Raw genomic sequence first — 24,957 nt, 5'->3', positions numbered from 1 at the left:
TGTAACACTGTACGCAGTATGATGCTGAAAAGATGTGTGCAATGGATCACATAAAGTTCTTCACCATGCATCTACCATAGAGTAGAGCAATGACTGAGATGTAATATTCACTCTCAGTCAGTGAATTAGGGAGAGAAAAGATTAAAACACACTTCAGACATCTGTCTGGCTGTCTCAGAAAACTTCATTTTCATGCTAAGTGTAGTTTTAGAATGTCACCCTGAAAATGTGTGACATTTTAATAGGCTGGTTGCCAAGATTCACAAATCTGTTCATTTGCATGTGGATCACAGCATCAAATATTTTGGAAAAAGTAAAAGAAACTAGAATTATGAGAGAACGCCTTACACTCCCCTTGGTTAAACTTATGTTGGGAAGACTCTATAGTTTTATTGTCTCTCCAGAAAGGAAAAGGAGATTAAAGAATGTTGTGGCATTCCTATATGTATCAGCTGGTCATGATTGCATAGGTTCTCTTTCACAACTGTCTCTAAACAGCAGCCTAGTTATTCCCTGCTTCCAGTAAGCCACACCACTTATGGCAGCATCATGACAGTCATTAGATTCACCACATTTCTGTAGAACTTCCAATAAGATCAGTGGGATTGCACCAGCATCTCCCTATCCTTTCTCCACAGTAAATGCTCTTCAGTTTGCTCAGGCAAATAACAGAGCCAAAACAAGCAGCAAGAATCATCCGTTACAAAAATTTCATGCACTTCAATTAGGGAAAGCTCTGGAGCTTGCACTGTGCAATTAGCTACTGTATGCCAGGGTCCCCAGTGAGGCATGTGGGAGTTAAGCACATCCATAAATCCCTGTTGGATTAGGGTTTATGATTTAGAGCAAATCCTTCCAACTGAAACAAAACTTCCTATCAGGATCTAGTCCTTAAACAGTTTTAATGGGAGGAGGGTGCAGTCGTGTTCCTACAGCAGGTTTTCTCATCTAATATAACTAGCTCAGTGCAGGACTTGGCATGTCCTGAGCAATTGTTTATAGCTCCTGCACAGCACATCTGCTTTGGGAGCTGATTTGTGACGGAAATCCGCTCAAGTAGAGATGGTAAATTTGATTTATTTGTGAAAAAGAAGTGAAGAATTCCACAGCAAAACAATCTGGGTCACAATGTACTTTGGATTACAGGATTTAGTGCAGAAGAAAAGGCCCAGACCACACAGCTCAGATCCAGCTCCCGAGTACCACAAGTTTTGAGGTTAATCAAATCTAGGGCTTAGTTCATTCATTTGTGAGGATGTCTGTGTAGCTTGGAGCTGACCCCACACTCGGATCTTCCCATCTCCCTGGGGCTCCCCTAGGACTGTGCAAATCCAAGGGTCAGGCCCTGCTTGTGTTTGCTGCAGAAAACCCAAAGGCACATGCACAAATAGCTGGTAAAGGAGCCAGGCAGGCAGAGGCATTGGTAGAGAGAGCTGGCTGTGGGTCCCCATGGGCCTGAGGAGGTGTGCAAGGAGGAATAGGCTGTGCCATGAGGCAGGCACGTGGCTCAGTGCCATGGCAACCACGCTGTGTGAGGAGAAGGCCTTGTGTGTGTAGGATGGCCTTTCCCAACTGCAAGAAGGCTGGAGTGGATGAGCAGCCTGGTGTGGGCTCACTTGCCATGGCTTGTGGGAAGGGGATTTGCATGGTGAGGCACTGCACTGGAGCCCACAGTGGCATCTGGGCTCCTGCCTCTATAAAGACATTGCTGAACTGTTGCCCTTTTGATGTGATTGTAAGACCAGAAACGTTACTAAAGCCTCTTCTCTTCAGGAGAGCAGGCCCTTCCCTCTCCTGTACAGCCCCTCACCTTGTATTCATTACAAAAGCTCTTGTCTGGCAGCAGAGTTGGGTCCTACTTGAGCGTATAACACAAAAGAAAACAAGTACGACTGCAACACCCCTTTCTGTAGAAGAATATATTATTTAGCAGATCAGTTTAAAAGTAAAAAAAAAAAAAATAAAAATCTGTACATCTTTGAAGGTTCTTCTTGATGCTGTTACTTTTTGCATTCCATTCATGAGGATAAAAACCTGCGCAGTGGTGCTGCGTGGTGCTCCCCTCTGCTTGTGCCAAAGGACCCCTGGCACTGCTGGGCACAAAGCAAACCTGTAAGTCTGTGAAGGCTTCTTCTGACTTCTTCTAGTGCAGAAAAGAAAACTGCATCCACTATGCTGGGCTTCTGAATGTAGTGTGAACACTATAAAATTCATAGGATAATACAGAGAAATGTGTCATTAGGGCCTACCTGGCAAACAAAAATATCTGCCAGGCCCCTGTCATTACATAAGCATCTGTTAAGCTGTGCTGTAATAGCATACTGCAGTACAGGTATGTGCAGGATCTTGACTAAAACAAGTTTTCATTTGTTTTGGACACCAGCGGTTTGTTTAACAGAAATGGCTCCTTAGCTCAGCTCTACTTTGTCCCTGGAGACAGCAGTTCTCAGTGCTGGCCAAAGAGGCAAACCCAGTGGGGAAGGAGCTGTGCCATGGCCTGCGTGGCACCACCTGGAAAGGGCATCCATCTTGGTGTCCATCTTGGCCACTTCACCCCAAGTGTCGTTCCTGCTGGATTCCACCACATCCATTTGGCAAATGCAGCGTTTCTCAGAAAGAAAATAACTGTAGGGGCAACATTTTGCTCAAAGTCTTTTTTTTCTCATTTTTCGGTAGTGCCGGTGGTCAGGCTGTCACTTTTCTTCTTCTGCAGCTGCAATGAAGAGCAAAACAATATTAGCGCCAAGGACTCATACAGTGCAGCTTTCCACTGCTGAGACTCCAGCACCCAGCTCCCTACAATTTGCTGTACAGGAGACCCTGTTTCACCTCAACAGCTCTGAAGTTAGGTCTGGAGGAAACAGAACTCAGTGTTTCTCATCATCTCTGCTGTTAGACTCTAGGGCTATTCAGTGACTCCTATTGTTTGAGGTGATTTCTCAATTCAGGCAGCTCTTATTTTTATAAGGACTCTTGCAACAACACACCATTAATTACAGCTCCATCAGTTTGTATAAACTTTCTGCTTTGACAGCTTCTATAAACCAGAAGTAAAATTTCAGCTTGGCTTGAAAGATGAAGAGGTCATAGCAAATCTTGCTCTTATCTTATGTTCTTCTTCACTCCTTTGAGCTCATAAAAGATTTTCTACTCCTTTATCACTAAGTGACCTCAAAACATGTTCTCTGATTAACCGGTCTTAGTATTTGTGCTGCTGAGAAGGTTTTCCTCCAAACAACTTGGAAGGAGGTGAGATCTACAGCCAAAAGCCACCATTCCCCTCATCCATCCAGGGACAACGACGTGAATGAACCTTCATTTCCCATATATCAAGGAATATCAGCACAGCTAGTGTTCTGGGGCACTTGCCAATTTATTTTAATGATACAGTGATAGAGTCCTGTCTACATGATGAATTTTTTCATGTCAGAGAAAAATCCAGAGTGTGGTTTTATTTGCTTGTCTCAGCAGGGGAATGAAGCACTGGAAGAGGCATGCAAGGAAGGTGTATCTTGCCGTAGAAGAAGACTCTGCCTCAATGGTGCAGTTTCTTGAACTGCACAGGCCCTGAATACCTTGCTGTTACCTAGCCTAGGCCAGCTCCTTCCAGGTGAAGGCAGCTTCCTCCTTGGAAGAGAAGCTTGCTGTTTCACTCCCCAGGCCATTATCCCTGGGGCTGGATTTCAGGTATCCCTCCTGCTGGCATCTCCCTCCTCACGGCTGCGCTGGGGTGGCTGGAGGATGCCATGTGCACGCCAACAGTTTGTGACACCCACCTGCCTCCAGTTTGGTGTGATGAATATGGTTCTCATGGTTATGAGGATGCCATAAGAATTCCTACTGCTTCAGAAACTTCAGAATTAAATGGCAATTAAATTTCAATGTTTAACTTACTAAATCATACCATTTGCTTTATGAAAGAGATATTTAGAGCTCACCTCTTTCATAGCATCATCTATCTGCTTTAACTCTTCATAGCGGTCTCTGGACTCCCAAAGGGGCTGAAGCATCATCTCCTCCACTTCAGGGAATAGCTAGGTGAAAACAAGAGAGATAAGTGCAACATTTCTTTTTGTATTCATGAACCTGCACCTGCTAGAAATAGACTAAAGGTAGACTGTGAAGTGAATATCCCCACAGCTATTTGCACATATGTCAGAGCCAGCATTGAAGCTCCACAAGCTCCCAGGTCTGATTCTGGCCCTTGGCTGACCCACCTTTGTTACTGTCTCAAACATGGGGATGAGGACAAACTTCAGGAAGCCAATCTGTGCAGTTGGCTTGGTTACTTTATCACGGTCCATGAAAGGCGCCACTGGAAGACCCTCCGATTTTTCCCGGTCACTCTGGAACAAATTCAGAGTTAAGAAACTTTAATCTTGGCTAGAAGCCAAGAGAGCAATGTACCAAGGAGTCCACTAGCTAAAGGGCAGCAGTTTTCAGATGCAGATCTCAGCAGTGTCTGAAGATAACATGGAATAGCAATATTCTTTCCTCAGGCCAATACATACTGCCTCTGAATAAAGGAAACTTTGATTAGCTACATCTGCACAGCACCAGCATGAAATCCTTCACCTCCAGGCATACAGGGCAATGAGGCTACCTGGTCCCTTTGGAAACCCATAGAACTTCTGGGGTAAAATTGTTCTGAGTATTCAGAAAGGTGATAGTGGCTTTCAGGACAATCAAAGAGAGGGAATGTCTTTGACTTCCTCATTCTACAGACAGTGATTCTTTTCAGGTATTCAACCAGAAATTACATGACCTTCTTTAATAATGATTAAAACAAGTTTTGGCTAGCTTGTTCAATGGAGAATAAATCTATTGGCTGAAATGAGTTTATTAAGCTACCTACTTGACTGCATAACTCACTGTTTCTATGTGGATTCATAGGCAATGTCACAGACTGTGCATGCAAAATGATCCTGTTGTAGACTTTCTCTCACCTATTGGGTCTGTGGGCACACAGTGACTAAAACAGTAAGTTACACAAATATTGTAATTGTGATGAAAAAGGTGCAGATGCAGTGAGCTAGAAGTGTTCCTGGCACATCATTCAAGGCATTTGTCTCTTGAGAGATGCTGTGTTCAGCTGTTCAGCTGGGAATATAGTGAGGAACAAGCGTTTGCGGAGCTTAAATCTGACCCTGAACACCTCAGCAAGTCTTCTGCTTTCTCATTAGAAAATGTTTACAAGTAAAAAAAATAATCTGAACTAGTTCTCTTGTAAGACTTGATATCATTCACTTGACAGCTTTCTCCTGCCACTGCTCTTGCCCTTTTGGCTCAAAAAACATTTTTATGTCAAACAACCCTGAAAGGCTGCTAGAGCAAGCTGTCTGCTAGCATTAGGATTTCTAGGTTGCTATTGTCTTTCCTCTATGATCTACAGTCAATTGCATTCACTTGCATTCTGAACAGCTTCTATTGCTGACATGCTGTCTTCCCATAAATGAACCCTTTCTGTCCTACAGATAGCCTGGCCTATCAGGCAACAGAGCTCTCACGGCTGAGGTGGGATGCAGCCACAGCAGCTGGCTGTGCAAGTGTGCTGCTCCTTCATTCTTACCTGCATAAAATATTCTTCTAGCAAGCAGTCTACCCAGGGCTCAGCGACTTCCATTGGGCGGACTTCATTGGAGATATCACAGCATTTTATCAGTATCATCTTCAGCTGAAAGAGGATAATACTTTAATACTGCAGTTTTCATGCCAGCTCTATTTCTTCTAGATAGAACACGTCTTCATAACATGGTGAGGGGAAATGCTCTCAAACCGAAAGGACAGCTTTAGGATTAAATGAGGGTTCTTAAATGGATTATATTCCACTCCCAGTTACCCTGTGTAAATTACTTATCTATCTGCTCTCTGTCTCAGTTTTTTTGCCTATAACATTGGGATGAACCCCAGTGGGACATGTGCTTCTTGCTGTGTGAAGAGGATCAACCCCAAAAGACCATGTACTCTTTGTGGAACAGCATTCAGAGGACATGGAGAATGTCTTTCCTGGATGTTAAAGGCTCCAGGATTTTTAAAGCTGGAGTATTCTATTTTCTATAGAGAAATTCCAAATTTCAAATATTTTTGCTGGAGTAGAAAATCTGTTTTTAACAGTGTATTTTGAATCTCGATTTTTAAGTGAATGAACACTCATCTACAAATTTCACACTATGAACAGAAAAATGATAATCCACAAAATCTCCTTACGCAGGTCATGTGTTCTTCATTTGAGTAATCAAAATTTTCCATTTTTTCCTTGAAAGAGTCCAGTATTTCAGCATGTCTCGCCATGTCAGTAGCCAGAATTAATGTAATTATCCCCTAACAGAGAAAACATATTAATACATCAGTTTGACATTCTTTGTAAAGTCTATTATTGCAGAGAAAAATAAAGGCTTATACACAGAAACCTCAGATGTATCACACTGTTAACACTGATCAGACTTGAAATCACCAGGGAAACTGGAAAAGGGTTACAAAGAGTAAACGAAAATATCTGTAACTGGTGTGATATTTCAAAGCCATTGAGATTTTTCCTTTCTGATTGACTAATTGTGGAAACAAATCTACAAACAGATGTTAAAAGCCACTTTCTATTCACCAAGGTCCACTTTTGGCCCCTTGCAAAGCAATATGCACTTTGTTACTGACTCTTAACAGAGAGTCAACACAGAAGAGAGAAAAAACAGTAGATGTGCATGTCCTCTGTGCTCATCCTCCTTATTTGAAGGGTTTTGAAATATCCAGCTGCAACCAATATGGTAGAGCTTCATTTGCTCCTGACAGACATGATTTATGATGGAAAAATATGTGGTTAAAATAAAATTGAAGATTTTTGTGCAGATTAGACCATTTGGGGCTCATGCCTGCTTCTCATGCATTGGCAGAACCAGTGGCTCCCAATGGACCAGCACATGAGCCCTTACACTGATCTGCTGTTTCAGCTGGTGTGTAAGGAAGTTGTCATGTAGAAACTAAAAATAATTTTTGGTTCTTACCGCTCTAATGGGAATTCTAGCATTGTTCCTGGTCTCAGGAGTAGCCATGATGACTCTCAGTCCACCAGAGCCTCTTCCAACAGTAGAAGTGCTCTTTTGTTGCACATGTTTTCCTATTTAGAAGCCCCACATTTAAAACTACCACAACATTCTCTTAAAGCATAAACTTCTGGCATGAGAGCATAATCCCAGTCAGAGCTAATTGGCTCCTTCAAAAAATGTCATAGTTTTTAATAGTCAGAATGTGCTCATTATTTCTCAGCAAGACATTCCAGGGAGTGCTCCTGTGGAAATTTTCCAAGAATTCCTTTTGGATCCTCCCAGCGTAAGGGGCTTTTTTCGGTCCTGCACTCTGGGGACTGATGCAGCACCACAACCTTCCCTGCTGTGCATACTGCATCTCCAGGAACAGTCTGTATTGCACAGATGGGACCAGCATTCATACCTGTCTTATCTGTTTGAATTGGTCCTGGTCGACATTGGAGAAAATGTTGTATTCTGGCTGGGAAATGATCTGGAAAGCCACAGCACAGTGATGGTTCTCCAGTGGGGAGATGTCATTGTAGCGTACCGCCAGCTCTGTTCGTGCATTTATCTGATAGCTGATATAAAGAAAAACAATGAGAGCTCCTGCAGACGCACACCAGCTGCTTCCTTTTATTTACATTCTTCTGAATACTTATTCAATTAGCTGCAGTTTGTTTTTTATTGCTAATACTAAATCAGATTTTTAGAGAAGAGGGATATTATTTTAATACCATCTCAGGCACTCTTCCCCTCCACTTATTTATTTATTTATCTTATTTCACCAAGTAGCTTAAAATGACACAAAGCAAACACAGAAGGAACCTGGCTTCATCCAACCCCTGCTGATGCTGATGGACAGATTCTCACTGATCTCAGTCAACTGAGTTCTGCCCTTATTTAATGAGCGTCTGCAAATGTATTAGATGATCACATTTTGTTTTTCATACATGCATGCACACAAAGGTGACCATGTGTCAACAAATCTATTTTCCAGTATGATAATAAATAGAATAATATACATTTCATCATTTATAATTGCAAAATAATGTGCAAGTCAAATATCCCTTGGCACTTTTTCTGCAAATATTCCATCTCACTTAGCAGAACTATACCCATTTCTGCACTCATTCTCTCATCTCTGAAATATTTACCTTGTTTTCTCAGGCGTTGGGGGAAGATCTGAGGCAGAAATATGAAAAAGCCTTTTCTTTTCAGAGCAAAGGCCAGCTGGCAGCCCCAACCCAACCTGAGCTTTCCTGCCTTGGCCCATGTATGAGCAAGCAGCAGGGCCTTGGGGGAAGGCCATTGCCAGATCAAGCTGTGAGAAGGAAAACCTGATCCACCAAAAATGCCGGCTGGCCTTACCTTCCCAACAGAGCCCAAGGCAAGCACAAGCAGACTTACGTGTTGTTATAGCCTGGATGGTCCAAGTCGTGGCACACTGCTGCGGTCATGAGAATCAAGATGTCAATTTGGGAAAATTTCTCCTGCAAAATAAATACATTAACATAGTATTGCGATTTCGACTAAGTCTGTCCCCAGAAATGAATAGAATTGAAAAAACACCCACATTTACATTTCAGGGAGAGGCAAACTGAGCAAAATGAAGTATTTTTCTGTATGTCAATTTACTTCAGTGAAGAAAGAGAATTCCGCCTTCCCTTCCAGCAGAAATGACTCAGATTTGCCTTTGTTATATTAAATAGCAGCAGCACAGAGAAACCAATTTTCTCGAAATTTATTTCAGAGTTGATATAAAAGCACTGAGATAGTACTACTGTCCCTTACAAGTCACTTGAGCATCTCAATAAGTTAAGGCAGGGCTGGGGCATAGCTGCCATGACATTCTGTATTAACTAAATCCATGACAAGAGTGAGAAAAACTAATACAGTGTCTTCTGAATAGGATGAACTTCCATTCAGACAAGTTTTTCTCCATACTCTTCCTGGCAAGAAAAGCCAGAAACTGAGATGTATAGCCATGGAGAAAAAAAAAAAAAAAAAAAAAAAAAAAAAAAAAAAAAAAAAATTTGAATTTTAACTGAATCAGAGCTGGTTTGCACAGAAATACGCATACCTGAAGACTGCAGAGTGAGATCATGCTGTACATCATCTGGGTCACACAAAAGCAGTGCCGGAAATTGTGGAAGGGGTTGTTTCTGTAGTTGTCATGAATGCAAAGCTGCGGGGAAAGGGTGCAGAGTGGTCATATAGGAGAGCTTTATTTGTGAAAATATATATATGCGTGCTTTTCGTCCCTCCTGGAAACAGCCTCCACAAGCCCTGCAGAGCCCAGCATCCTTCTCTGCTAGGACAGGGTCTGATTTTGGGGAAGGATGAGAGATTGCTGACTTCCAGGTCTGCTGGCAGGTGAAACCTGCAAGAGGTGCAACTCAGGCTGGAGACAGGGCTCTGTGCTGTCATCCTGAATTGGCATTTCAAACTGCACAGCAGGTAAACAGTAACACTGTGCAGGGAGCTCAAAGTACACCCCCTGGAACCCTTCTTGCTTAATGCATCCTTCCAAAGAAGAAATTTCCTATAAGAGTCCTCAAGCCTCAACAGGATCAACCCTTCAACTGGGGATCTTCTAGGAGACTTCAAGGCTCTGTGTGAAGCCAATAGACCTTTGGGTTTAAGATGTTCATTAAATATTTGTGGGCTTCACTGCAAAAGCTCTTTTGCAATATGGACTGCAGAAATATGTCGTTATTTTAAATTAATAACTCATAGAATCATTGAATAGTTTGCATTGGAAAAGCCCACTAAGATCACCTAGTCCAACCATTAGCCCACCCCCACCATGCCCACTGCCCACGTCCCTCAGTGCCACATCCACACGGCTCCTGAACACTCCAGGGACAGTGACACCACTATCTCCCTGGGCAGTCTGTGTCAGTGCCACACCACTCCTTCTGAGAAGAAATGTTTCCTAGTATCCAACCAGACTTGCGAGTGGTGGGTGGCATCTCACAACCACCACATGGACATGTGGCTGTGCCCAGGCACTGTACGGCACAGAGGGATGTGATGTATACACTACAGCAGAGCTCTGCACATCCCCAGGGAGTCCTGACTCAGAGCACTGTAGCGACTGGGCAGCATTAGTCATCCTTCCCTTTGCTTCCTGGAACATTTCCATGACCAGTGGATGTAGCGGTAGGAAAGCAAGCGTATGTAGGAGGTTTTTCTCACCCACTTAAGTTCAAACCGGTGCCCACGCTATGCCTGGGGAGGTGACATAGTGGAAGCAGAGTCCTTTGGGTTTTTTAATCAGCTTTCTGAAAACTGGTGTTTGAGAGAGGAATTCTCTCCCTGCTGTAGGTTTGTGCAAAATGCATATAAAGCTCCTCTCATTGTTCTCAAATGCTAGCGCTAACAAATGACTTGGAGATGCGGACTAACTAACAGGAAGCTGCCTGTTGTAGTGCTGGTGGGTAGCATGTTGATGTGTGTTGACATATCACCTTGTTTCCTGTGTTTTCAGGCTGTGAGACGGGAGGAGGAAATTTTCTGTTTTATCTGCTCTGTGTTAGCCTTGATTATATTGGGTTTCATCCTACCCTTTTTATTCATCTGCTTTTTAAGCTCTGCACTACTAAGCTTTTCATCTGCCTTCTTTGGGGAGAGATTTCCCAATCTTGATATTTTTTTTCTCTCCCAATTAATGTAGTCATAGTGTTCTTCTACAATGGCTTAACCAGTCCTACATATAAGCTCCAACCTTATTCACATCAGTCCATTTGTCTCTTGTTCCAGTCTCTAATCACTCTAAGGCCTTGTTGGCATCAGCCCATGGCAGCACCCCAAGCAGGGACAGCCCTGTGCATGCTGCTGTTCTTGCTGTTCTTGTCAAAACGAGGCTTTGTGTTTCCTGGCCACCTTCTGTATGGAATTTGTTAAGTCCTTTCCAGAGGTAATCATTCAAAGCAACCTCCATTCTGTGCATACTCTTAAAATATTTAGGAGAGACTGTCGAGACATAATTCTTCCTTACCAAAATCATATGAAACATCCATATAGTGAACATGATGTTTTTAATTCTTATTTAGATCAGCTTGCTGACTGGAGGAGTAAGTTTTACTAACTGTAACTCAGAGTGTCATCAGATCCTTCTTAAATAATTTGGCAGAACATTTACTGTTCCTCGTCCTCTAGGAACACAATGGGTTTTTCTGAGAAAGCCAATGTGATCTTAAGCTTTTTAGTAATTTTTGTTCTTGTGCTCCTCCTTGGATCCTATATCACTGATTCTTTAATGCTCCAGTGCCTCTTCAGACATCTTAGTTTTGGTATGCTCTTGCCCTTTTCATGCCTTTTATCTCTCCCACATTCTCAACAGTAAAGACTATGAAAAAGAAAGTTATTTAGCTTCTCAGCAATTCCTTTTCTATCCTGTCTTGCTCTTTTACTCCTTGTGATTTAATACATCAAATCACAGAAACACAAAATCATAGAGGAAGAGACCTCTGGATATCAGGAGTCCAACTCTCTGCTAAAACAGGTTCCCTATAGCAGGTGACAAAGGAAAGTATCCGTGTGGGTTTTGAACATCTCCAGAGAAGATGACTCTACAACCCCTCCAGGCAGCCTGTGCCAGTGCTCTGTCATCCTCACAATAAAGAAATTCTTTCTCATTTTTGTATGGAATTCCCTGTGTTTCATTCTGTGCCCGTTTCCCCTTGATCTGTCACTGAGTGTCACTAAAAAGAGACTGGCACATCCACTGGATTCCCACTGTTTAGATATCTATAAACTGAGTTTTTTTGGCCATATCTGAAGACACCCATCTCCACTTTCATTTGGTACCAAGAGCATTCACTGAAATGAACTGCTCTCTGCAATAGAAAGCTCAGCAAACCTATGCAAGGCAGTTAAAAAACTGTCATTAAGAATTGTGATCATTGACCACAAGAATGCAAACATTTGCGGAAGGACTTAAATTTTAAGAATTTGTATAGTTTACTGCTTTCAGTGGGATAACTTGTATGAGCCAAATGAATTCCTTGCCTCATTGTTTTGGTGTTTTTTTTTTTGTACTAGAAAGATTGTGAACATCAGTAATTTGAAATACTTACCAACCACCTCTTTAACGTGATAGGATTGATGTTGAAGTCTTTAACCAGCCCAAGATCATGGTACATATGCTCCAAGCAACTCAGCATCTGTAGCCAAACAGAGAGGTTAATGGCATGGTAAATACCAGTTGGGTTTACGATATGTAGCAAAGTGAATTTCCTCCTTGTACACATTGAGTAATTGCAGGGCCCTCTTGTCAAGATGAAAGAAAAATGTTTGAAGATTGCACGATTAAAGACAGTACAAGAGGGGAGGCAGAGAGGCTCTGAGAGCTTTCTGAAGTAGACAGATTGCTGTGGACTTCATAGGTTTTGTGCTAGGGTTTGAGTTATAACCGCTCTCTTCAGTAATGGTGATTCATGTAAATCACAGCAATTCCTTCTCATGAAAAAGTATAGCCATTTTTCTAATTCAGAAGGGATATGGTCTTGTTCTAGTGCTCATTTAAATCAGTGATGGAGATGGCTGAGGTTCTAGTTATATAGAAAATGACAGCAGCAAGCACGGTATCTTTGAAGAAATGTGTCCACATCTTCTCTCCTTGGAAATTTTTGTGCTCTATAATAAACTTTTTAAACACAGATTTCCTTTCCAAAAGAAGACCTCTGTTTTCAACACTGCAAAATTGGAGGTTTGTGAACACCCTAAGCTCTAGCTGGGACTCCTAGCAGCTACGATGCACAGGTGGGCTGCTCCTTTGAGAGCATCTGCTCTGCAGCAGGAAGGGGAAGGGAGGCACTGCTGCTCCCAGTTCATCTTCAGGGTTGGAAAATATTGCAAATGAAGGGTATCAATAATTAGGTATCTGGGAGCACAGCAGCCGCCACCCACTAGAAATGAACAGATTACTGGGAGTTCAGGAGTGCTTATTTATGTTATTTATATTTCCATCTCTGAAGGCAAAATCTATAGAGGGTAAAATGCATTCACTATATTGGCCTGTTCTCTGTTCTCAGACTATGGTTCTCAGACTGTGGACTGATCCAGGAATTTTAATATGTTGAGTGTAATGTCACAAATGTGGCCTTGGAGATATCTTCAGTTAGGTTCCAGTTATTGGATCTCTTTTAAACTCTCCAGAAAAAAAAAAAAAAAAAAAAAAAAAAAAAAAAAATTTTCATCTATTGAATTTTTATGCTTACCCAGGGAATACACAGAGTTCATGCATTATGAAGGGGGTTAGCTTCGAGTCATTCAAACAGAAAGAAAAAGATTTTCTTACAAGACTAGAAGCCACACAACGTGACCAGGATTCTGCTGTAGATCACCTTGACTTGTTCCTAACCCATCTGAACCATAGAAATTAGGGTTTTCAGCCTGCCTGCTCCACATGGAGCACATGGGCAGAAGCTCACTGCTAAATAAGCATTGACAGAATTGAAATATTTCCTGTAAACATAAGCCAGAGCAGAAAGGCTGAGACAAACCCATATGGTGCTCTGCTCTCATGCTTGCACAGCATATTATTGCAGAGCAGCAGGCCTCCTAGCAGAGCATGCCTGATCTCCTCACCCTCCTGTTAGCCTCCTTCACGCCACCAGATAGTGTTTCCTAGTACTTTGAACGAGTTACTGTGTTAAAACTCTATGTCTCAGCACACAAGAATCCATAGATAATGGTTTCTGTCTGTGGTTTGTACCTATTCTTTCTTAACAGCCAAAGCAATGAGCCAAAATGCTGCGGTCCACCTGGCAGGTCATAATTCTGTCTTGCTTTAAAGAATTGACAACCATTCAAAATTTGGAGGCGAGCCATTTTGTACAGCTGTGGTATGTAAAAAAGGGATGGGGGAGTAAGTGGTGAACACCAGCCTTGGCTTAGCACAGACCAAGGGATACTCTGCCAGCCTTTGCCAGGGGGACTGACCCAAAGGTACCAGAGAGTCCTTCTGTTATCCCATCAGTCAGAGGCAACATCCTGCCGGAAATAGGCTGCTCCTGTAGGAGGAGCGTGGGGTGTTTTTCCTTGTCATGTTACCATAGAGTCAGAATGACTTTTGTATGTTTCTTGTTGAGACAGTAATTAAGGTAATTGCAGCTGGAGATGCTTCTAGAACCGCCCAGCAACAGCAATAAGAAGAATAAGACGATAAATCAGTAAGTAAAGACTGATAAGTTCATGCAGCCTCTTCACAATGCACCACAGAAAAACCCTTTCCTAGAGGGATGTGAATCAATGCACGCACCTCTGCCTGCCTTCATACAGCAGAATAAAGCTCCACTGATTTAAGCAAAGTTAGTGCTGGTGCCCTGAAGCATGTACTTTGTTAGGGATGGAACTGTTCAGACCAAACAGCACAGGAGAGGTCTTGTGGCAGAAATGATTGTGTAATGGTCACTGTGGGACATTACTAGGAGAAGATTAAAGGAAAAATAAAGAGGAGATGGAGTATCACAATCAGCATATCAGGTATCCGTTAGGGAAAAGTACTGTATTATGGTGTGAAATGAAAATGAAAAAAAAAAATACATTGAGCAAGGGGCAGGGGAAAGAAAAAAAATGCTCTGGCCTATTTGAATGGATTCCTCTGGCCTTGCTGGCTCTCAGAAAGCCAGCAAAACCAGTTTAGCAGGGCATCAATACCTCATTGGGCTCCCACAACCAGACATCAAATGTTGGTTTCCGAAGTGCTTCTATGGTCTCCTGGGACAGCATATACTGTGGACAGAAAGGCAGCCAGTTAGTGAGGGCCCCTTAACTGGTCCCATCCACGTGGGATTTAACTGGATTTCCCAAGGAAAGAGCAACACATCTTCTTCTGCTTGCCCCGTGGCTCACTGCTGGCTGGCTGAGATAGAATCATAGAATCTTAAATTGGAAAAGACCTCTAGCATCATTCAGTCCAACCACCAGGCTGCCCCCACCATGCCCACTGCCCACATCCCTCAGTGCCACATCCACACGGCTCTTGAACACCTCCAGGATGGTGACTGCACCACCTCCCTGGGCAGCCTGTGCCACTGCCTCAACACTCCTTCTGAGAAGGAATTTTTCTTAATATCCAACCTGAATCTCCCCTGGCACAACTTTAAGGCCATTCCCTCTTGTCCTATCGCTGTTACCTGGGAAACAGGAGGGAGGGGTCTGGAAGAAAGAGAGGAGAGCAGAGGCGTTATGGGTGAGCTTGAGGGTAAATTTGTTGAGGGGATGTGAGGGCACAGGGCACAGACAGGCTGCACTAGCACTGAGCATTGCGACACATGGTGTAGCTGGTCTCGGAGGGATGCTGCAGAGCTGGTGCTTGTAGTGCTAAATCAGCTGGCGGGTGTGATATATCAGCTTTGGAGTGATTTATGCTCTCATTTTCAGTATTTTTTTCAAGAATGCCCATGTTTTCAAAGTGGTTGTCAGCCTGCATGGTTAGAGCAATTTTTTATCGTTATGCTCAGAGGCTTTGAACAAAATGGAGCTCATCGGTCAGTTACAGTTTGTTTACGAAATAAAAGGAAGGAACGTGGAGGGCTAAAAGACCAGTCCATAGCTGCTCTCTCCTGAATCACATTTTTGAAGCTCTGTTGATCAGAGTCTCTCTGGGACACAAAAACCTTGTAGCTTTAATTGGCCCATTTACTGTGGCTGTCTCTAATTAGTTTGGGCTTACTGCACTGAGCAGGTGAATGAAATTTTCTGAGTCTCAAATTGCTGATACTTAAGGAAGATAACACTGAAGATGAATGTTCCTTCTCAAGAAGTCAGTTATTTTTGCTTCTGAATATATAATATTCATGTAATCTGATGTTCTGCAAGAAATGAATTGGTTGTACTGATTTGTTATTTGGTAACATCTCCTTCCAGCGGATCCATCAATTATTAGCCTCACTTGAAACTGCACAAATCCAGTCCCTGACAAGTGATTATGAATCTACCAAATTCATCTAACAGAAGCCAAGCTCCCTTTGAAACTAAAATCCCTGCAAGTTTTGGTCCCTGGGCAATACAGACTACTGGCTTGCCTTGCAGTCACTCAGTACAACTCTAGCTGTTAATTCAAGGTCCTAATATAATAGCAATAGATCAAAAGAAGTTGATCTGACCTATATACTTATCAAGGAAGGAAATCAGTTTTACAACTGATATGTTTTATGGAAACGTATTAATGTCAGGAACTCAGGCCTATCGGGTAAAAGTTAATGAAAAGAAATGTAAGGTGTTTTGTGATGCTGCTCTCTAAAGCTCTAAAGACCAATATGCAAGGATGCACATCCACATTACATGACTTGAGAGCAACCAAGGCAGCTTTGTGTTATTTGCACACAAAATGAACTGGTGTTTTGTCAAGGTGTGTGCTGAGCATGGAGCAGAGCACTGATAGCTCTGAATAAGTCCTTTGGGCAAAGGCTGCTGGTGTAAAGATTGAAGATCTGGTGTGCTTCATAGTTCCATCCACATTCATCACTTTAGGTTTGTATTTCTACGTAATTTTCTTCAAGTATTGCAGTTTTCTCTCACAAATACACTAACCACTTTTTGCAGGAACACTGAAACGGCCTAGAGAGAATCCAATGTTGCATTTTCTCTTTGTTTCCTTAGGTGAAGCATCCCCATAAATTACTTTTTAAATTAAGAAATAATCCATTAGGAGAAACCTGGCAGCAGCACTGTTTTCAATTACAGCACAGCACTATAGTCCTTTCTGATTATTTGCTACGTGCATGCAGAATAAACAACTATAACTAAACAAAATAGCACTTAATGTTGACAGATGCAAAATATTCATTAACACTTCAAACACAAATGAGCTTTCAAGAATTAAAAATTACTGAGGAGCCAACTGCAAGCTTCCCATGGGCAATGACAGCTTTTCTTTCAGCTTCCAGTGATTTTGGATCAGGCCATGGGTTTAGCAGAGCTAAGAGATGGGCAGTGAGGAGGCAGGCATCATAAACCAGCATTTGTCAAGGCTGTGGTAAAAGCAAGCATTGCACCATACCTTTGGGTAGGATGGCACATCTCGCCGGGGTGTTGGCCTCTTGTTTTCATCCAAAAAGCTGTACTTGCAGGGACAGGTAGTCCTGAAATGAAATATTCAGGGAATGAAAAACCACAGTGCCTCAAAAATGGCCAGAAGTATTGAGGTATCTTAGTTAGCATTGCCTGGAGAGCCGTGCCTTTTCCTAACTTCTCCTTTCTACTTTGCTGCTGATCAAAAGCTTTAAAATAGTGATCCTCTTAGGATTTTCTCTTCTTGTCCACTGCCCTTCTCGCCCTTTCTCTGTGAATTTGAATTCGAGCAAGGAGCATACATAGATACTCCACCGCTTCTACTTAAACTTTTCTTTCACTGAGCATCTTATGTCTGCACATGCCAAGATGGAGACCTCTTGAAGACCTTAAGACTGTGTCAGAACCGGTAACCATCTGTTCTGATGGCCAGACCAACTCAACTGCCTTCTTTCGGGTGGGACAGCAGCACTGAGGCACCAAGCTCACAGGCACGGTCTGCTTGGCTCCCTAATCTTGGAGAATGGGAGTCACTGTTAGCAATTACAGGTAGTTAACATTTTCCAGGTCACTAGCTGCATACTCAGCACTGGAAAGGGTTGCCCAGAGAGGTGATGGATGCCTCCTCCCTGAAGACATTCAAGGCCAGCTGGATAGGATGCTGAACAACCTGATGTAGCTGTAGGTATCCCTGTTCATTGCAGGGGAGTTGGGCCAGGTGCCATTAAAGGTTTCTTCCAACTGAAATGATTCTATGATTCTGTGATGCCACTAACACAGATGCCAGCTGCCTACTCTTCCTCAAAGTTTAGAAGCACCAAGCTTGTTCTATCCCATCTGAGCAGAGGGCTGATGGTGGGAGATGCCAACAGCCTTTGCAGGACATCTATGCTGCTGCACTTGTAGCCAGCTGCGGAGGCAGCTTCATAGCCACAGAGGCACAATAAAACTGATGGCTCCATAGTGTCACCCCTGGCTATCACGTTGCACTTTTCAGCTCAATATATGTTTCATCAGTGGCTGATCACATGGGCTTTGATAACTTTCATGTGATGTTGATCTTGCATTTTGTGTTTCTCCCACCAGTCCTAGCATTTGGATCACCCCTTCTCATTTTTCAGCCTCCCTGACAAACAAAGCCAGCCAAAGTCAACCATTAACACGATTTGACCCTATTTTTTTTTCAGAATCTCACAGATTTCACATCTCTTCTTAGCATCTTCTCTGTTGGCAATTTGATCAGGTCTATTTTTCTGCTCTTAATGTTGACCTCTGATACAATTTCTCATGGGTTTTTTTTCTGAATCTAGCAGCAGAGATACGTCACAGAATCACAGAATGGTTTGGGTCAAAAGGGATCTCACAGCCCACGCTGCCCCAACCCCTGCCATGGGCAGGGCTGCCCCCCAGCAGCTCAGGCTGCCCTGGGCCCCATCCAACCTGGCCTCGAGCGTCTCCAGGAAAGGGGCACCGCAGCTTCTCTGGGCAGCTGTGCCAGCACCTCACCACACTCTGCCTCTTGCTGCCCTGTGCAAGGGAATTATCAGCTGGAGAAAAGCTTGTCTTCATCATTTTTAAAGCCTTTTCTTCAAAATTCTGCTGTAGGGGTGTTAGTGGGGTCAAAGTAATGGGACTGGGGCACTCCTTGCCCTAATTAGAGCTGTTATGTCTAGCTGGGGGCCAGACAACTGCCCCTATTTCCCAGCTGCAATAAGACATTAAAGCCTTCATTCGGACACACTGGGGAACACAGCAGAGTTGGGATACGTTGGACCTTTACAAATGTAAATCTGTATCTACAAATGATCATGAGTTTAAGTTCACTGCAATGCTAATAGCATCTGCCAGCATGAACACAAAAACAGACTGGGAAAAAAAAAAAATTGAGTGGATGCAAGTAGGGTTGCTGCTCTGCAGAGTAGAGATGCACATTACACATGCATGATGATTTTTCTCAACATAGCTGTTCATCCTTAGGGATGTGGTTAGTGGGCACGATGGTGATGGGTTGATGGTTGAACTAGATGATCTTAGAGGTCTTTTCCAACCTTAATGATTCTGTGATTCTATGACCCTGCTGGGAGGGGGAGCCAGTGCTTGTCCTCAGCAGTTCCCAATGGGGACTTCATAGCACCCAGGCCGTCTAGAGCCCCTGCTCACAGCAGGAGACAAGGGGCACCAGGAGCCAGCCTGGCTGGGGCCAGTTGTGCAGGGCAGATGCAGCACTCCCTGCTCCTGCTGTTCTGTTACCAGGTTGCTGTTTGTGTTACAGAACATAGGCTGTAAAAAGGCAACCAGGGAGAGGAATGAGTCATGGCTGCTGGAACAGCCTTGTACTTCCTGAAGCTTGTGGCAGCTGTCCTGCGAATGTGAACTTGCAAGCATTGCTTTTTGGCTTTACTCAACTTTCCTAAAGAGATTTCCTCACACACCTAGAAGGGACATGAGGCAGCCTGCAATCTGTCATACTGGTGCGCATCTGGAGAAGGTCTCCTGAGGTTAATAGCGTAACTCTTCAGTGATGGTAGTACGATATCTGAATTTGGCCTTACTCTTAGCAGGACTGCATTAACATCTTGCCTCCTGGCATATCTGGATAGTGACATTTATAAGCATTCCCAGCAATGGGAAATAGTTTTGATTAAAGGCCACCAAATTTGACCCTAAATAAAGAACAAGCAGCCACCAGCACACGGAGTCACCCTTGCTGCAAAGCCCCTTCTGTCTGCACTCTGAGCAAGGGGCATCTCTCCCGTGACCCTCCCAGAAGTGTCCATGGCCTCTCAGAGATGATGTGCTCATCCTGAGTGGGCTTTCCAGTGACACTGGGGCAGTGCCATTGGCTGAGACCACATCCCCTGCAAAGCGCATTTTTTTTCTGCAGTTCTTTTAATTACAGCAAAGCCGATCTTGACAACTGCAGCAAGCCCTCAAAGTAGAAAATTCATTCCTGATTTCTTGTCAGAATTGTATACTGTATAACAGCATGAGATCATAATTGGAAAAACGGTTACATATATATTTGCCATATTCCCAGAATGTAGTTTGAATCTTACTGGAACTAACTTGAGCTCTATGCAACACCCATGGAAGCACTACATTCTGCAGAAGCCCACATCCCATTCCTCTTCTCCACATACATCTGGAAGAAGAATTCCCATTCTGCATGGTGGAACATCACTTTCCATTACAAGACCTGCTTCTCTATTCACACGGCCCCAACTATTTGAACAGATGAATGGCATTAGATACACAAATATTAAATTCATGCAATGTTTGTTTCCTTACTTCCATCCTTCTAAGCCTGGCAGGCAGCTGGATCCTGCAGATATGTCGCAGGAGGGCCTGAAAGCAGCCGCCTAATGCTCTGCTGGGGCTGGTGCAGAACTTACCTGCTGCTTCTTGCTGCCATTTCCTCCCTCATCTTTTTAATATCGCTCTTGCACTTCTCGATCTCCACAACTTTCAGGCCTTCCACTGTCAACAAAGGAAAATACCAGGGGTGTTACCGTGGCAAAATCCAAAGGCTCTCCTTTCACAGTTGTTCAGAATTTCAAAGGGCTTCAATAAGGGGGCAGCCCAGATAGCTGGTGAGCCCCCCACACACGGGTGCTGCCAAAGTAGTGTGTCATGGAAGCCCACAGGCATTCTTGGCTGCCAGCTTTAGATAATAGCATGAGCTTTTTAATTCGCAGACTGGCCTCAGTGCCTCAGCTTTCCCGCAATTGTGAGCAGCAGCCAGCTTGTTCTAATGCCTTCACTTCTCTGCTGTAGAGCAGGAATCAAAGGAAATCCTGAGCAAAACCCCTCCTGCGATGGGATGATAAGTGCAGCTCGGCAAACGCGTCCCAGTGGGATTAGAATTCCCATTAAGATAAAAAGTTTTAATTTGAAAGGTCATGCAGAGCATTGAGAGACTCTGAGAGGCATTGCTGGGCGCAGAGAGTCCAAAGTGAAACTGCAGGAGAGAGAGAAATGTCGAAAAGTTTTGGCTGTAACTATTGATTTTGTTTTTATGTGTATTGAAGATCTGTCGCTTGCCTTTGCCAATCAATGTTGTAATCAAAGGTTATTTCTGCATGTGACACAGAAAATCCTATACGCCCTCTCTGTGCAATTAGAAAAGCCACGAGGCGAGAAGTTTGATTGCCTGATTTGCTGCAGCACTTTGGGCCATGCAGCTGGGACAGCCCCATGCAAAGCGAGGGTGCAAATATCTTCCTTCCCTCTTATGAGCTACCAGCGTGCTCAAGGACGGAACATGGCACCATCTGTGAGGGCCATGTCATTCACATGCCATCATTTCACAGCTCCTTTGTTCAGAATCATAGAATCATAGAATTGTACTGATCTGGAGTGGAGCATCCAAGTAATCAAAAGCTTTCTTGGAAGGGCACAGCTCTGCACATAAGACGAGACTGTCTTTCTTTGTGCTGGTAACTGCAAAGGCTGATCTTGGATGAAGAAGTAGGGAAAGGGGAAGAGTTTGAACCAGGTTAAAAATTTTGTTTATTAGGAGAGGGAAGGGAAAGGGGTTTGGTTTGGATGCCCCATCCCTGAAGGCGCTCAAGGCCAGGTTGGATGGCGCCCTGGGCAGCCTGAGCTGGTGGGGGGCAGCCCTGCCCTGGCAGAAGTTGGGTTGGCATGGGTTCTGAAATCCCTTCCAACCCAAATCATTCTGTAGTTCTCTAATTCTATGATTCTGTGATTTATGCATGGAGATACTAGCCACTTCCAAATCCAATTTTCAGATGAATGTGCATTTTTGCCTAGAGCTGTTGGAAACAATTTCTTTGGGCAACCTCAATGTGAGGATGGAAACCAGATGCTGTCTGGTGCCCATGGGAAGCAGTGGGAGCAGAGCAAGGTTACAGCCCCACAGAGCAGGGGGCAGGCGTCTGCAGGGGGAAGGGGTATGTGGTGCAAAATGGCAGCCTTGAGCATTTTTCCTATTGAGTCTCTTTAACTTGCTTCCAAATCCTCTCCAGGGGAGCAGGGAATTTACACAATTATTTTCTTAAGGTAGATGGTGTGTAAAGAGTTTTGCCTGCTCCAAAGAAAGTGGAACTATGGCACAAATCATTGCCAGTGTCTTCCTTGCACGGAGAACTTTTCCAAGGAGAACTCACAGGCTTTAGACTGGGTCTAAAAAATCCCTTAAAAGATCCCTGACACACACTGCTGCATATGGGCTGTATGAGATGATGGTGCTGTCATGAGCACTTGTTCCTGCACACACATCCCACTGTGGAAGTCTCAGAGATCATACATGAGCATGGTGGGAAAGGGATCTCCAAAGGAGGTAAAACAAAAGCACAATTCTTTTCCCAGTTTGTTTGCAAATAATAAATGGCCTCGTCATGAGTGCTGATGAAGGACCCATTATATTATCCTGCATTAAGAAATACCCTCTGAAAAGATCCTGTGCTGTCTAAAGAAATCCTTGGACTGTGTCCAGCTCTGCAGCAGGGCTCTTGGAGCAGTCTTTGGGTTCCCTGCTTGGACTGGGGGCTCTCCCTCCTTTCTGCTCTGCCTTTCAGTCCTGGAGCTGGAAGCTGTAGGTTTGGCTCCATGGCAGTTTGGAGGCCCCACACGGAGCAGCAGGGTGCCTGCACAGCCTGGGGCTGACAGAGGTGACCCTGGGAGGGCTCCCTGTGGCTGTCCCTGGAGAAGGACATTTTTCTCCCCGCCTTGCTGACATAGGCATCTCTTTCACTGAGCAGCTGTGGGGTCAAGGTAGCTTCTGGTTGGAAGAAATTTCAAGAAAAAAACTCTTTCCATGAACCAGAAACTTTGTTGTTGGTTTGTTGATTTATTTTTTAGCTTCGATTTTTTTCTTTTTTTTCCAGCCAGCCCAGTGAGAAACTGTTTTCTGCAGCTGTAGAGGCAGGGAAGTTTAAATGCTGCATCTCAATCAGGATGTGGCCTTTGGCAGCTGAAACTACACCACGTGACTGTGCCTTATTCACCCCCCTACCCTGCCTTTCTTGGGCGCATTCTACGCTAACAGACTGAAGAATGGAAGTGGGATGCTGCCTGGAAAGAAAAGGAGCTCTTTGGCCAGATGAACTTTACTTTGTTGTTGCACAGCAACTAAAAACAACTGTGTCACTGTCAGCTCACTCAACGAGCTGGGTGAGCTGGAAGCGATACGGTGTGCCTGCGGCACATGGCCCAGGGGATAGACAGGACCCCATGGGCATGCAGTGACAAGAAGTAGCCCCATTGGGATAAGGGTCTGCTTTACTGTTCATGGAAAATAGCCCAGCCCCGTTCCCAGCAGGAAAAAAGCAGAAGAAAGAGGGTGACATAGAATAATCAGAAATAATGGAGTGGCAGAGGGGCCGGAACTGGGGATAGGGAGGGCAGGGTTGCAGGAGGGGTGCCCTGGGATGAGACAGCACGATGGCAGCAAAGGGACACTCACGTTCCACCTTTTTCTCCAGCATTGCCAAGTGATTAGCTACTTCCGTTTTCAGTTCATTGATTTTAAAAACCCTGGAAAGAAAACCCCCATGCGTTAATGTCATACAGTCAGAGCTGCGTCCACCCTAGCTGCCAACTGCCAGAGCCCTCCGTGCTTCTCAGAGGGTCGATCAGACCTTTTGGGACTGCCATAAAGGAAAGGAGATCTTTCATGGCAATGGCTCTGGGATTGCACTGTGGTTCTGCACCCTTCTGTGGGCAGCAACTCACTGTCATGTCCCCTTGGAAGCAAGGTAAACCCATAGCGTTTCCTAACAGCAATGTCTTGGGGCTGAGCTCTCCTCTGAGTGATGCTGGAGATTTGCTGAGATGTGATGAGGTTGTTCTGCTCTATGGAAATCAGCTGGGGTGAAATTATCAGCTATACGGATGCTTGCAAGTCTCCATTGAGGAGAGAGCTGTGTGTGTTAAAGGGGCAAAATGGAACACATCCGATGATTTCTGTGTTCTGCATAGAAATATTTATTTTGTTTCCTAAGAGGGCAGAAGCACAATAAGAGCATTTATATTTAATATGTGATCTCCTTTTTAGATCAAAGAAAAGCCAGGGCTGCTCCTGGTTGAAGATACTGCACTGTTCTCAGCAGGAGGGCTGTGTGCATGGGGCCTGAATGTAGCGTGGGAGTGGGACTGGAGAGTGACCTTAAACACCCCTCTGCCTCCTGGCAGAGTTTCACTTCTGGCTGATGAAAGAAACAGAATTTTAAATAAATGATGACATTCAGCGTCCTACCTTGAGAACTGCTCGGCAATCTGTCCCAGTAAATTCTGGAACAATTCTTCTTTCTCTAAAGAAAGAAAGAAACAAACAGAAAACAGAAAGGAGATGTGAGAAAAAAAAAAAAATTATACTGGAAAGACACTCAGCATCTTTGAGATGGGGCTCCGTGATGAATCAAAAAGGCACTCAGGTCCTATGAGAGGTGTCAGCGCTGGGGCAGGAAGGTTGGGCTCTGCTCCACCTTTCCCCCACTGCCTGCAGCTTGCAGGAAAACTCTGCCAGGAGTGTGCTGGTGTGTTGGGAGGCACCTGGTGTGAAGGCAGTGAGAGATCTCTTGGGAGATCTCTCTCCAGCCAGGACACTGGGCTGCAGTGCTCTGGGAGCAGAGAGGTGTGCATGCTTTGTACACACACTGCAAGTCGGTGAGCACCCCCTGCACTGAAACACCCCAGTAGCATTTCCTAAGCTACTTCTGAACCAGCACAAAATGAATGAGGCAGAAATGCTGCCCAGCACTCACGACATTCCCCTAAATAACAACTCCTGTACTTGCTGAAAAGGTTTGCAACCCTTCAGATCTGATGCCAGAATAGTCCCTGGGATTATTTCTGCACAAAGCACTCTGCCTGCTTCCTCAGGTCCCAAAGTGGAACAAGCACTCAGCGACTGGGGGGCTCTCAGCAAACCCCCTCGTTCCTGCTGCAG

At 44.2% G+C, this 24,957-nt stretch overlaps 1 protein-coding gene across 1 annotated transcript in view; it reads right to left on the bottom strand.

The window, feature by feature from the left end:
• Positions 1-1,071: 1,071 nt before the first annotated feature.
• PDE9A (phosphodiesterase 9A) overlaps positions 1,072-24,957 on the bottom strand; it is a 44,328-nt gene continuing 20,442 nt past the window's right edge. Inside the window, exons 5-18 of the mRNA XM_031594656.2 lie at positions 24,265-24,319; positions 23,473-23,543; positions 20,438-20,522; positions 17,035-17,116; positions 14,688-14,762; positions 12,104-12,190; positions 9,103-9,207; positions 8,430-8,512; positions 7,444-7,600; positions 6,208-6,321; positions 5,570-5,674; positions 4,218-4,346; positions 3,939-4,034; positions 1,072-2,713 (exon numbers count right to left, since the gene is read on the bottom strand). Of these exons, the coding sequence (XP_031450516.2) occupies positions 2,663-2,713; positions 3,939-4,034; positions 4,218-4,346; positions 5,570-5,674; positions 6,208-6,321; positions 7,444-7,600; positions 8,430-8,512; positions 9,103-9,207; positions 12,104-12,190; positions 14,688-14,762; positions 17,035-17,116; positions 20,438-20,522; positions 23,473-23,543; positions 24,265-24,319 (1,295 nt within the window). The 3' untranslated portion in view covers positions 1,072-2,662. The remainder of the gene's footprint in view (positions 2,714-3,938; positions 4,035-4,217; positions 4,347-5,569; positions 5,675-6,207; positions 6,322-7,443; positions 7,601-8,429; positions 8,513-9,102; positions 9,208-12,103; positions 12,191-14,687; positions 14,763-17,034; positions 17,117-20,437; positions 20,523-23,472; positions 23,544-24,264; positions 24,320-24,957) is intronic.

The sequence above is a fragment of the Phasianus colchicus genome, chromosome 1, assembly GCF_987193195.1.
Source record: "Phasianus colchicus chromosome 1, bPhaCol1.hap1.1, whole genome shotgun sequence".
In the NCBI taxonomy this organism is placed as follows: domain Eukaryota; kingdom Metazoa; phylum Chordata; class Aves; order Galliformes; family Phasianidae; genus Phasianus; species Phasianus colchicus.
Note: the sequence above shows the minus strand (reverse complement) of the source record. Positions and strands in the feature narration are given on the sequence as shown.